This window comes from Dermochelys coriacea, chromosome 7 (assembly GCF_009764565.3).
Source record: "Dermochelys coriacea isolate rDerCor1 chromosome 7, rDerCor1.pri.v4, whole genome shotgun sequence".
Lineage (NCBI taxonomy): Eukaryota > Metazoa > Chordata > Testudines > Dermochelyidae > Dermochelys > Dermochelys coriacea.
In genome coordinates, this window is record NC_050074.1 from 56,178,445 (window position 1) to 56,193,334 (window position 14,890).

General features: G+C 44.4%; 1 protein-coding gene across 11 annotated transcripts in view; it reads right to left on the minus strand.

Annotated features, from left to right (window-relative positions):
* GBF1 (golgi brefeldin A resistant guanine nucleotide exchange factor 1) overlaps positions 1–14,890 on the minus strand; it is a 180,284-nt gene that overhangs the window by 28,464 nt on the left and 136,930 nt on the right. For all 11 annotated transcript variants that reach the window (XM_038408761.2, XM_038408756.2, XM_038408757.2 and 8 more), the window contains 8 exons: positions 12,058–12,226; positions 11,650–11,861; positions 10,567–10,665; positions 9,861–10,055; positions 9,254–9,440; positions 5,462–5,602; positions 3,765–3,853; positions 153–355 (listed from right to left, as the gene is read on the minus strand). In XM_038408761.2, coding sequence (XP_038264689.1) covers positions 153–355; positions 3,765–3,853; positions 5,462–5,602; positions 9,254–9,440; positions 9,861–10,055; positions 10,567–10,665; positions 11,650–11,861; positions 12,058–12,226 — 1,295 coding nt within the window. The remainder of the gene's footprint in view (positions 1–152; positions 356–3,764; positions 3,854–5,461; positions 5,603–9,253; positions 9,441–9,860; positions 10,056–10,566; positions 10,666–11,649; positions 11,862–12,057; positions 12,227–14,890) is intronic.

Consider the following 14,890-nt stretch of genomic DNA (forward strand, 5'->3'; position numbering starts at 1 on the left):
GAAAGCAGAAGGAAAGATCACCAATAACAGCCAGTGGATAGGAGCGACGAAGGAGGAACAGTGGTCATAGTAGCTGGTGATCGGTTTAGCTCCTGAACCAGTTCCCCTTTGTGATCAAATATATCAGATACCAACTATGGAAAAATACTCACCCCACAAAGCTCTCCAGCAAGTCTATGTTCTTACGGTCACTCACAAACTCCCCAATCATCTTCTTGTCTAGCCGGGGATTTTCTCGCAGCCACTGGGCCACCTCATTGTTGTCCATGGGGATGGCCAGAAGGCTCTTCTCCTGAAGAAACTGTATCCCTTTCCTTGGCTTCTGGTTGAACTGCTCTGTGCCCGTTATCAGGAGCTTCAGGAGACAAGCTAACAGTTACCAGTTTGGATGAAGAGCCCTACAAAGCGGAGAACCTCTCTATGGAGATTCACTTCCACTTTTTACTTACGGGTGCTCTTGGGGGTCAAAAGCAACAAAACAAAATTACTTCAAAGGCACTGTGAAAAATATGACTGACTTCAGGACTGAATACATTGTTATACTTGTGTGATCTTGGCAAAGGGATCACCCAAAGCCAGAAGATCTGCAGACCTCCCTCAGAGTCACAACAAAACAACATTGAACAGCACAAACCACAAAAAGCTTCAAGTATCACCCAGTGACTAATTCTGATACTACAGGATATCCCGCCCTCCCCAACACTGCTATTCAACTAGAGCAGAGGAAGCTGCAAGATGAACTCCGAACAAATGGCAGGAGATCAGGGCTGCTACTCTACAACAGTAGCCACTGTTATCCAGTATTTTTGGACTACTGGAATCTCATTCTAAGCCACTGACAGGAGTACAGGTAGCAAAAGTCCTATGCACCTATGTGGCACACAGAAGCAAGAGACACTAAGGGCTTGGGGTATGTAGTTACTACTTATGCCGACGGGAGTGGTTCTCCTGACAGTGTAGATAACCCACCTCACTAAGAGATGCTAGCTAGGTCCATGTGAAAATTCTTCCATCAACTTAGCACTGTTTATACCAGGGGTTACATTGGTATATGTGGATTTTTCACACCCCTGAGACACACAGTTAGTGTAAATTACTAGTGTAGACCAGCAGTTAGAGAAGTAAGAACTATAAAAAGTTCAGTAGGTTAGGCAGGAACACCTGGAGCTCCATCAGGACAAGCAAATCCAACAGAGTCTGAGACAATACAACAAATGGCTTTAAAAAAAAAAAAAAAAAGACAACTCTATTCTGTTTATACTTACATGATTTGTGCTTCAGGGACCAGGATTATATAACAAAATGTCTACAGTGCAATAGAGCACCTGGTTAAGGAAGAGTTAACTGAAGGTTTCGTAGTGTTAAGAAAACCAAACGCACAAACAGCTACATGAACTTTACTAAAGCCCTAGAATAAATGTCAGTTCCCTGTTAGTCCCCATCACCATGAAACCGCTAGCAATGACCTAGTGAACTAAATTCATGACCATCCCAATTCTAACTCCCCTGGGCTCTCAGTACCTCAGAGCCCATCGCCCACTCCTCTCTATCCCCCCCATGTATGCCTGTGTGAACTTTCTCAAAGTACAATGAAGTACACAACTCCTGTAGTGCAGAAAACACAGGTATGCAGTCAGGATAACATCTGTTAATGTTTGAGAGATGCACAGATGCTGCTATGATGAAGCCCAAGTACCTACCTAGCCTACTAGGTAGCCTACCTAGTTTGAGGGGTTACCTCAGCGTGGAAAATCACTACTATATATTTGGAGCTGCAGAAGAAAAAAAAAAAAGGTGTCTATTCCAGACTCTAGGCACCTTTGAGAGAGTTATCTTAAAAAATATTTAATAACCTGTATGATATATGGCTAATTAAACCTCTCAGTAAAAGATGTGATCCACCTTTTTTAAACAATGATCCTTAAACAACCTCCTCTCCCCAACAACCTCCATAAAAAGCAGCCTTACAGAGGGATGTGAAAGTCAACAAATTTGGTCCTTTTTAGACCAAGGGAGGACAGCAAATTCCAAAGCAGAAAGGACATAGAGAATATCCTTCCAACAATTCCCTCCCTTATAACTGAGGGAGCTCCAAGTACAGCTCTTACATTAGTTATGGGGAAGGAAGGGGGATCTGAGGTATTGCAAGACAGTCCCACACAGTTCAGAGCTGTCTAAATCAGAACCAATGCCTTAAACTCCACTCAAACCCACAGACTGCCAAAACAGATCACAAGGCACAGATGTAAAGTGCTCACAGTGAAATACCCTGCACATATACATTTTGTGACAATTTTGTTTCTGAAGAGATGCAAGATAGCCCCAAAAAAGCACATTATTATAATCTAGTTGAGGTGACAAAGGCATAAATCACAATAATGAAATCTTCATTGGCGAGAAAAGATTGCAGCCTTCTAGCCAGATGCAAGTGTAAAAAGCCATCCTGACCACCACTGAAAGCCAACTCACTCAACCCAAGTTGCAACCGCCCATAAAGGGATAGTTAAAAATCACCATATCTTTTGATTGCTTGCCCCAGCCTACCAACATCACTCGATTTCATCTGGACTGGATCTCTGTTACTCATACTGATCATACTCATCAGAACCCACACTTCCTCTCTATGCCTCCTAAGAGACTCATATATATGCTGAATGTATGTTTGTACTACAACAGCTCAGCTACAGTGGTTCAGCTTTGCCTCTGTAGTGCCATAGTGTAGATCTTCCTACATCAATGGAAGGAGTTCTTCCACTGATATGATTAATCCACCCCTCCAAAAGGAAGCATCTAGGTCTTCTGTGGACCTAACTGGGTCTATAGTGGGGCTTAGGTCAACCTAACTATGTCACACTGGGCATGATATATTTCAAAGCTCTGAGCAACGTAGCTAGGTTGATCTAACTTAGGAGTAGACCAAGCCTGAGTGAGAGGGAAAACAAGATGGAACCCAGCAGAACTCCACATGAGCGCACCAGTGAAAGAAGAGCAATTACTCAACACTATCCTCTGGGATCTCAGAGCAGCCTCATCCACTCCCTCCTACTCTGGGGTCAGCAGGCATTGCTTTTGATATCAAAGACAGCTAATAGATCCACCACCAGCATGGACACCTGACCTCTGTCCAGCTTGAGGAGGAGACCAACTACTAAGCAAGTGCAGTCTCTGTGCCAAACTCAGATTGAATCCTAGATTAACAAGGGTCAAAGAAATTGAGGAATCTATATATGGGAAGAGTTATCTTGTCACAAACTGTCAATTATTTTACCCAAAAAGGGGAGATTAAAGCAATATAATTGGCCAGAATGCCATTTTCAAATGGGGGCTTCTTGAGACCAGGCTGTACCGATGCTTCGGTAAGAGTAGCAAGCAACCTACCCTTCTTGAAGGAGGTGTTGATCATCTCCATTAACATTAGGCCAAGCAGTTTCCCCAGTGGCCTCCAACAGCCTGGAGCACCATGGATCCAGAGTACAAGTTCAGGCATGAAATTTCCCCAGCACCTCAAGTAACTCAGAGCACTATCAGAGTGAAACTCAAGAAGACACAAAGTAATACCTATTCCCTTAAGACACTGCCTGGCATCCTCTGATGCAGTTTGGTCCTCAGTGTGTGACTACTCAATTCATTATACACTCAGAGGTCTCAAACGAACATTCTAAAGGTTTGATTAATCATAGCAGGCCAAAACGTAAACATTTTATGGAAGAAGAAACAGGGACGATGTCCAGAGAACCAATTTACAGTACGTTAACAGACCGCACCTTCTTTTTGCTCTTAATTTCCATCAGTTCCTGAGTTCTGGGCAGGAGGCAGGAAAACCGAGTAGGCTTCCTGGGGATGTTCTTCTCGGCTAGGAAGGAAAGTGAAAGTGTCATTACAGCCAACCCCTCCCCCACAACAGCATCCTTCACTATGCTGCACTGAATGATTTTTCAGTGCCTCCATGCAATCACAAAGTCCTGCTGCACTGCCCCTTCTGCAAATGCTATACTATACTATCTCCAGGTGCCCCACCACACACAACGTTCCCATCACTGCTGTAGCGGGGTGGTCACCCCGCTCTGGCTCTGAAGGGGTTAAAACAGCCCTGGGGAGCCAATAGTAAAAGCAGCCCTGGAGAAGGCTGCGGCTGGGGGAAGAGGAGTGAGTGCGGCTGGGGGAAGCTGCGTGAGTAGCTGACCACAGCTGGGGCCAGCTCAGTCAGGGCCTTATAAGAGGGATAAGGGCCAGAAGCAAGGGAGGCTCATTGTAGCCCTGGAGTGGGAAGGGCTAGCTGCCTGGGATCAAGGTATGTGTGGTGGAGCAGTGCTGGGGAAGGGCAAAGGGAGATGGGAAGCTCCAGCCTGGTAAACCCCCAGATTTTAGGCCTTGGTAAAGGCCCAGAAAGGTACTGGGGCTACAGAGGGGCAGAGGCAGCTGGTCCTAACTCCTTGCCAATGATGAGTGGCCATTACACTGCGGTCTGCCCCAATCAGCAGGGGTTAGATGATGACTGGCAGTAGCCACACAGGCAAGGTGGGTTTAGAGGCCTGAAGGTTCCCCAAGAAGGAGAGACCCAGAGTGTGGGGATACTGCTGGGGCAGAACCCAAGGGTAAAGGGCACCGGGGTCCGAGAGGGACACAGATGCAAGCAGCAGGGGAGACACCAGCCTGCAGAGGGCACTCCGAAGGCTGGAAAGAGCCAATTCTCAAGACAACCAGCAGGAGGTGTCGTACCGGTGAGTCATCGCTTTGCTGCGCTGCTCAGCAACTCCAGTACCACTCACATGCACAGGAGCTTCTCAGCCATGATAATTTCACACACCCTGTTTATTTTTCTGCCTCCTCTGGGGCTGTTGCAGCCTGAGACTGATGATCCTGTCTTAGAGAGTGCCGTGCTAACCTTGACTATCTGTTGAAAATGCTACCAACAAGGGCAAATCTCATGTGTTTTTGCTACAAGCAAAGGGGACCTCACCAGTTCCAACTCTCTCCACACATACAAACATCTACAGTAGCCATGCTCTGTCAAATACACCACATCTAGAGTAACTTGAACGTCCCATGCATGCCATATTTGGGGTCGGGAAGGAATTTTCCTCCAGGGCAGATTGGAGAGGCCCTGGAGGTTTTTCGCCTTCCTCTGTAGCATGGGGCATGGGTGACTTGAGGGAGGCTTCTGTGCTCCTTGAAGTCTTTAAACCACGATTTGAGGACTTCAATAGCTGAGACATAGGTGAGGTTTTTCGTAGGAGTGGGTGGGTGAGATTCTGTGGCCTGCGCTGTGCAGGAGATCGGACTAGATGATCAGAATGGTCCCTTCTGACCTTAGTATCTATGAATCTATATGTGCTTCTGGCTCTGATCAGGTTCCGTTAACATGGGTAGCACAGTCCACTATAAGGTATTAATACCAAAGAACACAGGTCTGACCCATTCCCTGAATACAGTAGAGTCAAGGTCCTGTGGGGGCCATTACCTGCATCACTTCCTCCCTCCAAATCCTGGCAACCCTGCTTCATCTGGTCAGCCATAAGACACCCACTGGTGGGTGGGCATGCCCCGGACAGCTCTGTGACCACACTGGGAGATTTCCCTTCACTCAGCACTCTCTCATTGTCTGTGGGCAAAAGAGAAGGCAAGAGAAATCAGCAACAGAAGATGGACAAGAGTTTCTGAATAATCATAATTCAGAAATAATTCATAAATCATAATAACTTTAATTGCTGTTCACCACTTGAAGGCCTTTGCATGTCTTACCAAAAGAAAAGACCAGTTACTGACCTTATAGGCACTGAGAGACTTTGAGCTGTGTTGTCCTCATTGATTTTCTGACCCCACTCCATCCCAGCTACTCCAGAATCCTGCTTCTCTGGGACTCTGTATTGACAAAGGAACTGAGGGGAAGCTGGATCCACTCTGCCCTTTACATTCTTGGGTGCACCAGTTACTTCTCTAAGATTCTGATTCTGAAGGAACTGACACACCCAAGGGTATTAAGAGAAGAATGGGTCTAACTGCCCCTCAGTTCCTTTTCCAATACAGAATCCCAGAAGAGAAAGACTTTATGGTAGCAGAGAAGGTTGAGGAATCTGTGTTGATAACACATCTCAAAGAACCTGTAAGACAGGTAACCATTTTTTCAAGTGATTTTTCACACAGATCCCACTGTTGGTGAGTAAGCAATTATCAGTTTGGTTGAAGATGGGTGCTAGGAGACGTGCTTAAAATAACTGCAGAACAAAACAGGCATCTGATGTGGAGGCCTCTACCAAAGTATAGTGTCTTGTAAATGTTTGAACTAAGCTCTCTATAGCTGTCCCAGAAATTTCAGAAATAGGGACATTCTTCCAACTGGCAACAGAGGCTGCATTAGGTCCAGTTAAATAAGCTCTAATGTGAGTAGGTGGATCTAACCTGGCTAATTCATAACACGTCCTTATACAGTTGGAGAATACTACCTGAATCTTAACACCCTCTGCAAAGGTCTCAGTCAGTCCAGGTGAGTTCCTGAATGATTTTGTCCTGGTAACGTAGTATGACAATGCCCTTACTACATCATGCATGGGAAATTTAGCTTCCAGGGAGTTGAACGAGGCTTGGGGAAGAAGACTGGAATATGAATAAACTGGTTCATATGGAACCCTGAAACAACTTTGGGCAAGAACTTGGGATGAAGTCTAAGAGTGATCCTGTTCTTATCAAACACTATTATAAGGGGGACCCACCAGGCAGGTGTGACTCTCCCCTATCTGAGCTGATGTAATGGCTACTAAAAAGGAACTCTTCACTGTAGGTGATAAAGGGAACAGGTTACTAAGGGCTCAAAGGAGAGACCCATCAACACATTAATACTATAGTGAGATCCCAAGAGTGTGAGGTCTCCCAAACCTGGGGAAAAACCTGAGTTAGGCTCCTAAGGAATCTAACCCCTGTAGGATGAGAAAATACAGTGTGGCCCAAGATAGGAGGATGTGCAAATACTGCTGCTAGTTGGGCCCTTGTGGAACAAATAGATGTCCCAACTGTTTCAGGGATAAAATAATCTAATATTGTTTAAATGAGTGTTGTCAAGGGAGACAGCTTGTGGTCAGATGTCTATATAGAACACTTCTTCCACTTAGCTTTGTAACTCAGTCTAACTGAGGCTCTCCTGCTTTGGAGAACATTCTGAACTACAGCTGAACAGCGTCTTTGGACAGATATCAGCCAGCCAGCATCCAGGCTGTTTGACATAATGATGCTGGGTGCAGCTGTAGGATGTGACCATTGTTGTGTAAGACTACGTCAGGCATAGTGGGCAAAGTGACTGGGAGCTGTGATGAGAGGTTCACCGGATCTGAATACCAGAAGTGCCTTACCCATGCCAGGGCTATCATGATCACTGATTCAGCAACTTGCCTCATCTCCTCAGAATCATGAGGATTGGAAGGGGGAAAGCACATCGGTTCTGGTGTTCAAAGGATGAGAAAGGCAAGTGACAGGGAGTCTAGACTGGAGACCTCTATAAAGCAGATCTGTCCGTTCTTGTTCTGAACTGTGGCGAAAAAGTCTATTAATAGATATCCCACTTGCAAAAGATTCTGTGTAACAAATGGTTATTTACTTTATAGTAATTGTGGTACTTCAAGATGTTGTCATCTGCGCAGATCCCACTGTAGGTGCACATGCATGTGACACTGAAATCTTTTGAATAGCAGTATCTGTTGGGGGAGTGCCCGCACACAGTGTATACCCTCCCACTTGAGGGCATAAAGGACAGAGCGACCACAACCGTCCCTCACTTCCTTTAGTAATATAGAGTCCCAAATAAAGAGGGCCCACAGAGATGACACCACCTCAAAGAAACACAATCACTATTAGGGAAGTAACCTCTTCCTTTTTGAAAATTTGACAGGGTAGATTCCACTGTATGTGACTGCTAAGCAGTGCCCCATCTGGAAAGTGTGATTGAGGAGCCTTCACTATCACTAACTGAACAGTGACAGTAACACTGCTCTGCCAAATTTTTGCATCTGCTCTTGCAGACAGATCAAGGGCTTAATTTTTATAGCAAAGAAAGCGGATTACCCCTCATACTGCCTTGCAAATTTTGGATATGGGATGCATAGGTTGCAGTTTTTGCTCTCATAGAATGAGCTTTTAATATTTGAAGGGAGAGGAATATCCTAGAATATCATGTGATATATTGATGTACACGATGTGATCCATTTTTATGTTCTCTGGGAAGAGATAGCTTGACCTTTGAAGCACCAGAGTTGTTGATAAAAGAACAGGGGGATAGTCTGAAAGACTTTGCCCTCTGAAGATAGTATAGCAAGTCCCTTGAAACGGTCAAGATATGAAGTTCAGTCTCTCCCAGAGAGAGAAATGAGGTTTTAGAAAAAAAAAAAACAGATACATTACTGATTGGTTTGAATGAAAGCCTGACAGAAACCTCTTTAGAGTCCTTTCTTGACTCCAATTATGCTACACAAGGGGTGAGAGAGGGTACTTAGGAGATGACTCCCTACTGTGTCATGATGGGGATTAAGATGGTATATCTTCTCTAAAGATAGTGCTGTCCTGTGTGCTGTGGTTCTGCTGTATCCTCCCTAATTGGGAAACGCTGCATTCTTCCTTTTGACATCAGAGGATTGCACAGAGGGTCTAGCTTTCTGAGTCTACCCCTTAGAGAAGGAATGACATATGGAATGTCACTCAGCGATATGTCCCTCTCCTATGCAAAAAAGGCACTTGGTGTGGACTTTTGCCAGAGTCCGTAGATGGCACTGATTCTTCATGAGGGGCAGGAGGAGTGGAAACCATGTGGACAATCTCTCAAAGAACAGTATGTTTTCAAAGAAAGGGCAACATGCTTTAAGTGGAAGAGCAGCAGCAGCAAGGTTAGTGCACACGTGCATATACAGAACATTAAACATTTTGTCCTGAAGGATGCCACAGATGGACTGTAGTATTCATGGAGCAGAAGAGCATTCCAGAGATGTCTTATAACTGTTAATAGATATGGCCATGCCTCCTGCCCTCTACAGACTGTATCTTGGGACAAACAGTGAGCTCAGTCTCCTTGATCTCAGTTGCCACTGACTGAGTCCCTGGAGTGGTCTGACATCAAGGATTTAAATGCTAAAGTGTATTGGAAAGCATGAAACTGGCAGAATGGAAATACAATCTCTTGGAGTTCACTTGCTGAGTGACCAAAACGAAGCATACATGTGGGTTTAGAATAAAGCTAGGGCTGAACATGGAGATGTTAAAAAAAGGGTCTCACTATTGCTTGGTTCTTTGGTGCTATTGGCAGTTTCTGTGCTGGGTTTGACCACTTCCTTCTCCTGTTGGTGGATGTTGCTGAGCACTTTGGCCTGGCAGTGTGCTTCAGTGCTATCAATCACTGTCAGCAATGCTTCAAGAGACAGCAGGTGGGTAGTGTAAAGTTGTCCAGAAACTGGAAAGGCATTCTGGGAAATCAAGGAGTTGAATGTCAGATGGTCTCAGATTTAACACCCTTCAAGGCGACTTTGTCCCAGTGTTCTGGAAACGTAAATGTACAATACAACCCCCCCCCCAAACTTTCCACATAACTTTCTGAGAACTCCCACTCATTTTCCCCCACTTATCCTTACTGTACTCCTTCCACTTCTTTGATCTTCCAGAACCTAAGTAGTCCTCCTTATCCATACAAAGCTGTTCAACCAGAACCTTTCATCGACTGCCATCTGCTCCTCTCCCCTCCTCTCAGACTCTCTCCCATCCCTCCTCTCGAGGGACTTTCCTCTCCACATCCCCACCTACACCTCCCTCCAAGCCCTGTTCTAGCTCATGTTCTGAAGTCTGCAGCACTAGCTGAAGGGAAGGGCAAAGCAGAGCCTTTTCAGGACCTTGGAGAGCAATTTGGTGAGGTCCTCAAAGAGGTTAGAGCAGTAGTAGTCACAGTCATAGTTTATATAAAGCTCAGTGACAAAGCTAGGGATCCTCCACAACTGAACAATGGCCTCCAGGGCCATCTCCTTCATCTCATAGGGCATCTTGGGGTTCTCCACAGTGATGATCTCCATCAGCTTCTTTATGTACATCTGGTAGAAAAAAAAAGGACAGCTCAGGTTAGGGGAAGAGAAAGGAAAGCAGGACAATACTGAGCTTTCAGGGCTATTTAAATGGAGATTTAAGAGTTCCCCTTTCACATGTGATTCACAGTGTGAAATCCTCCACATTTAGTGAATGCTCACTCCAATAGAAGAACCTCTACAGGTTCCTGTACACTTAGTAACTTCATACACATTTCAACCGCAAACTCTTAAGGGTGTCACTGAATTATTTTGCCATTCAGAAGACTGAGATTCACTATTCCAAAAAGTTAGAGGCAAGGCAATCAGTTTCAAAAGCACTTTACTGTTTTAATAGGAAGGGACCCAGAGCAGCCCTCAGAATCCCCCATTCAGCTACTAACACCTAGCTGACTGGTACTTGGGCTGTACCCTCTGGAATCAGTGTATGTTACCACCCCATTCTGTATACCCCTACATGTCAAGCAGTTATTATTGACCTATCCCATGTGGACCATGTGGTTATATTTCAAAAACTCACTTCCAGTTGGAACTTCAGGTGCTCTCTCATGCTCTCAAAGAGAAGGAAGCATACCCTGAGGGAGGCTGCATACAGATTGAGTCGCTCCACACTCAGCAGCTGAGCAAGGAACAGAAACACAAGGAGTGAGAGAGGTCAAGCCACACTATCTGCCCAGGTGAGTAGTGCTATTGTTGTATCACATAACGGATTTATTTCTGGAAGCAATCCCATCCTCTGTCTCAAGATCTCTCCTGCTGTGAATGGCAGTGGCCATGTTTCAAACACTCCTCCCCTGCTTCCAAACTCTAATTTCTCCTTCAACTGTTAGACTTGCTCTTTTGTAGAGCATACATATCTCCTCTGAGCAGAAAGCTAGGTGACTAGCTGCCTCCAAGGATGTAACTCTAAAGAATGATTAAGTACTTATTCTCAAGTCTCCACCTGCTGCCACACTGGTCACTTACCATCTTGGGGATACATCTCATAACCCTGTTTTCCCAGGCCAAACCATAGAGTGTTGTCACAAAGCTACTGAGACAATGGAACCAAGCCAGTCACGACAGCTCATTAAAATCAGCTTCCTCACCCTCTACCTTGGGGCAAGAAAGGCGGAAGGTTTCCACCTACTGCTTTAATGAGGGAGGGTGAAGACAGGGATCAAGAGGAGACTTTTCTGCCCTTCAGAACCATTTGAGAATTTGATGAAGAGAAACGGTGAGGGGAAATTATCTGATACCAGTTTGAGGGTTAGGAGTAATCCAGCAGTAATATCTGCTGCATGAGAGGAAAAGGATTCAAGAAAGGTGGGGGAGGAAGAGTGCCCATGTGTCATCTTCTCCCATATACAGCAACAGTAAGCTAATAGACTCTCGCATACATTCTTATGAAGGCCTCTTTCTATCAAAGACACTTCCTTTCCTCTCACTGGGAGAGCAACCAGATTTGTGATCATACATCACAGCTAACCACACCTCAGTTTCCAACATAAAAGTTCTAGCCAAAGTGAGCTGCAGGGGAGGTGTGTTGGGTTGCCATCATTCCTACCTAGTACACAGGAAAACTCACGAGCACTGTTTACTCAGTGGCGAAGCCCAAACTCACTTGAAAAAGGTGCCGGCACAACTCATCTTTCACAAGCCCCAGCAGAGACTGGCAGTTTGCAACAGGGGCAGACTCCAGAGCAACGGTGAGCAGCTGCAACCCCATGTGGATCATCACCTCCGAGTTGTGGCGGTCGTGTGGATTGGTGAGGGAAATGAGGAAGCGGAACAGCTCTCGGATACAAGGCAGACTGTAGGGGACCAGTGCTATTCCTGAGGAAATAAGAGCTCGTAAGAAAATGTAGAGCCTCTACAAGTCTGCTCCCATCTCTTAACAATGCCCATCAAGAAGTACGGAACAATTTGCTACAGAAAACAGTTCAGGAACAGGAACTCATCTCCCGCCTCTCAAGCTGTGGAGTAGCAGACAGAGGCAGAAAGGACACTGGCAGTATTCCAAAGCTCTCACCTTCTTTTTGGGAGGACTGTGTAAAACGTACTCCTCGGGGATTGACATAGTCCATGTCATGAACAGAGGCAGAGTCAGAATGTTCTGCCACAGATGTGCACTCTTCTAGCACCTCTGGAATAGACTCTACTGAGGCCGACTGGGTCTTCTCCACCCTTAGATCTTCATTCTTCATTCATACCAGTCATTTGGGAAGCAAGGAAAAAACAAACAGAGCAAGTGTAAACTAACACTGCATCAGCTGCAGGTGAGGCTCATTCACTTAGAGTGGCCAAAGTAGCACTGGGCACTCATGAGGGAGCAAAGCAGAACTCAAAATTCAGACAGAAGAAACCTTGTACGTCACTTATAGTCCATCCCCCACAGCCAGTGTGGGAACACCCTCTAGTGTGTGTGCCTCAGTCTGCTTTAGAAATGTCAACAATGATAGTGCTTCAGCAGCTTCACTTGGAAGATGCTGCCACAGCCCAATCAATCTTACTGCTAGTAGGGCAGATAAAAACTGATTTTAAAAAATCAAAACTTTATTTTTAAATTTAAATTAAACACAGGTTTAGTTTTTAAAAAGAAACCTATTTAAAATTACATTTGAAATTGACAATCCATATTATGGCCTAAACTTATTAGAATCTATCAGTGGCTGAAAGCCATACTGTTGCACAGGTGTAATTCATAAAATTGTGGGTGTAATAAAGCCAAAAATGGCTGAGAACTTAAAAGTTGGATGGTAGCAGACCACGAATCCCAGTGATGATTGAACCTGGGGTATTCTAAACTAAAAGGGCTATCAACAATGCTTGTAGCTGTTTCCATCACATCACACTGGCTCTACTGACATTCGAGGGTTCAGAGGGACATACACAGACAATCCTGGAATCTTCTTATATAGATTAAAATCATATAAAATGCATATAAAAATAATATTAGGCAGTACATGTTTGTTGCCAAGTCTTAAAGAAACCACTGAAGACACCAGTTAAGTGCCTGGAACCAGAGTCTGCTGAAACACTAAACCAACATTTGATGGCATTTGCCTCTTTTGAAAGTGCAGAGAAAATATTTTCTTCATTTCAGTTTATTCAACTAGTTCAGTTCAATGACTAGTTCATTCAGAGTTAAGAAACCAACTGGGAATTGAAAAAGCAAGAAAGCTTGTTTTCCTCTTCCAATCTATGAATAAAACTGTGTGTGAGAGGGTGAGATCCACTAGTTCTACAATCATGAAAGGCATGGTTAACAAAAAGTCAGTTCAATTCACTAACTACAGATAATAAGAACATAAGAATGGCCATACTGGGTCAGACCAAAGGTCCATCCAGCCCAGTATCCTGTCTACTGACAGCGGCCAATGCCAGGTACCCCAGAGGGAGTGAAACTAACAGATAATGATCAAGTGATCTCTCTCCTGCCATCCAGCTCCACCCTCTGACGAACAGTGGCTAGGGACACCATTCCTTACCCATCCTGGCTAAAAGCCATTAATGGACTTAACCTCCATGAATTTATCCAGTTCTCTTTTAAACCCTGTTATAGTCCTAGCCTTCACAACCTCCTCCGGCAAGGAATTCCACAGGTTGACAGTGCGCTGTGTGAAGAACTACTTCCTTTTACTTATTTTAAACCTGTTGCCCTTTAATTTCCTATGGTGGCCCCTAGCTCTTATATTATGGGAACAAGTAAATAACTTTTCCTCATTCTCCACACCACTCATGATTTTATAGACCTCTATTATATCCCCCCTTACTCTCCTCTTTTCCAAGCTGAGAAGTCCTAGCCTCTAATCTCTCCTCATATGGGACCCATTCCAAACCCCAAATCATTTTAGTTGCCCTTCTCTGAACCTTTTCTAATGCCAGTGTATCTTTTTTGAGATGAGGGGACCACATCTGTATGCAGTATTGAAGATATGGGCGTACCCTGGATTTATATAAGGGCAATAAGATATTCTCCATCCCTTTTTTTTTTTTTAAATGATTCCTAACATCCTGTTTGCTTTTTTGATTGCCGCTGCACACTGCATGGACATCTTCAGAGAACTATCCACAATGACTCCAAGATCTTTCTCCTGATTAGTTGCAGTTAAATTAGCCCCCATCATATTGTATGTATAGTTGGGGTTATTTTTTTCCAATGTGCATTAGTTTACATTTATCCACATTAAATGTCATTTGCCATTTTGTTGCCCAAACGCTTAGTTTTGTGAGATCTTTTTGAAGTTCTTCACAGTCTGCTTTGGTCTTAACTATCTTGAGCAGTTTAGTATCATCTGCAAACTTTGCCACCTCATTGTTTACCCCTTTCTCCAGATCATTTATGAATAAGTTGAATAGGATTGGTCCTAGGACTGACCCTTGGGGAACACCACTAGTTACCCCTCTCCATTCTGAAAATTTACCATTTATTCCTACCCTTTGTTCCCTGTCTTTTAACCAGTTCTCAATCCATGAAAGGATCTTCCCTCTTATCCCATGACAACTTAATTTACGTAAGAGCCTTTGGTGAGAGACCTTGTCAAAGGCTTTCTGGAAATCTAAGTACACTATGTCCACTGGATCCCCTTTGTCCACGTGTTTGTTGACCTCTTCAAAGAACTCTAATAGATTAGTAAGACATGATCCCCCTTTACAGAAACCATGTTAGACTTTTGCACAACAATTTATGTTCTTCTATGCGTCTGACACTTATTCTTTACTGTTGTTTGAACTGATTTGCCTGGTACTGACATTAGACTTACCAGTCTGTAATTGCCAGGATCACTTCTAGAGCCCTTCTTAAATATTGGTGTTACATTAGCTATCTTCCAGTCATTGGGTACAGTAGCTGATTTAAAGGA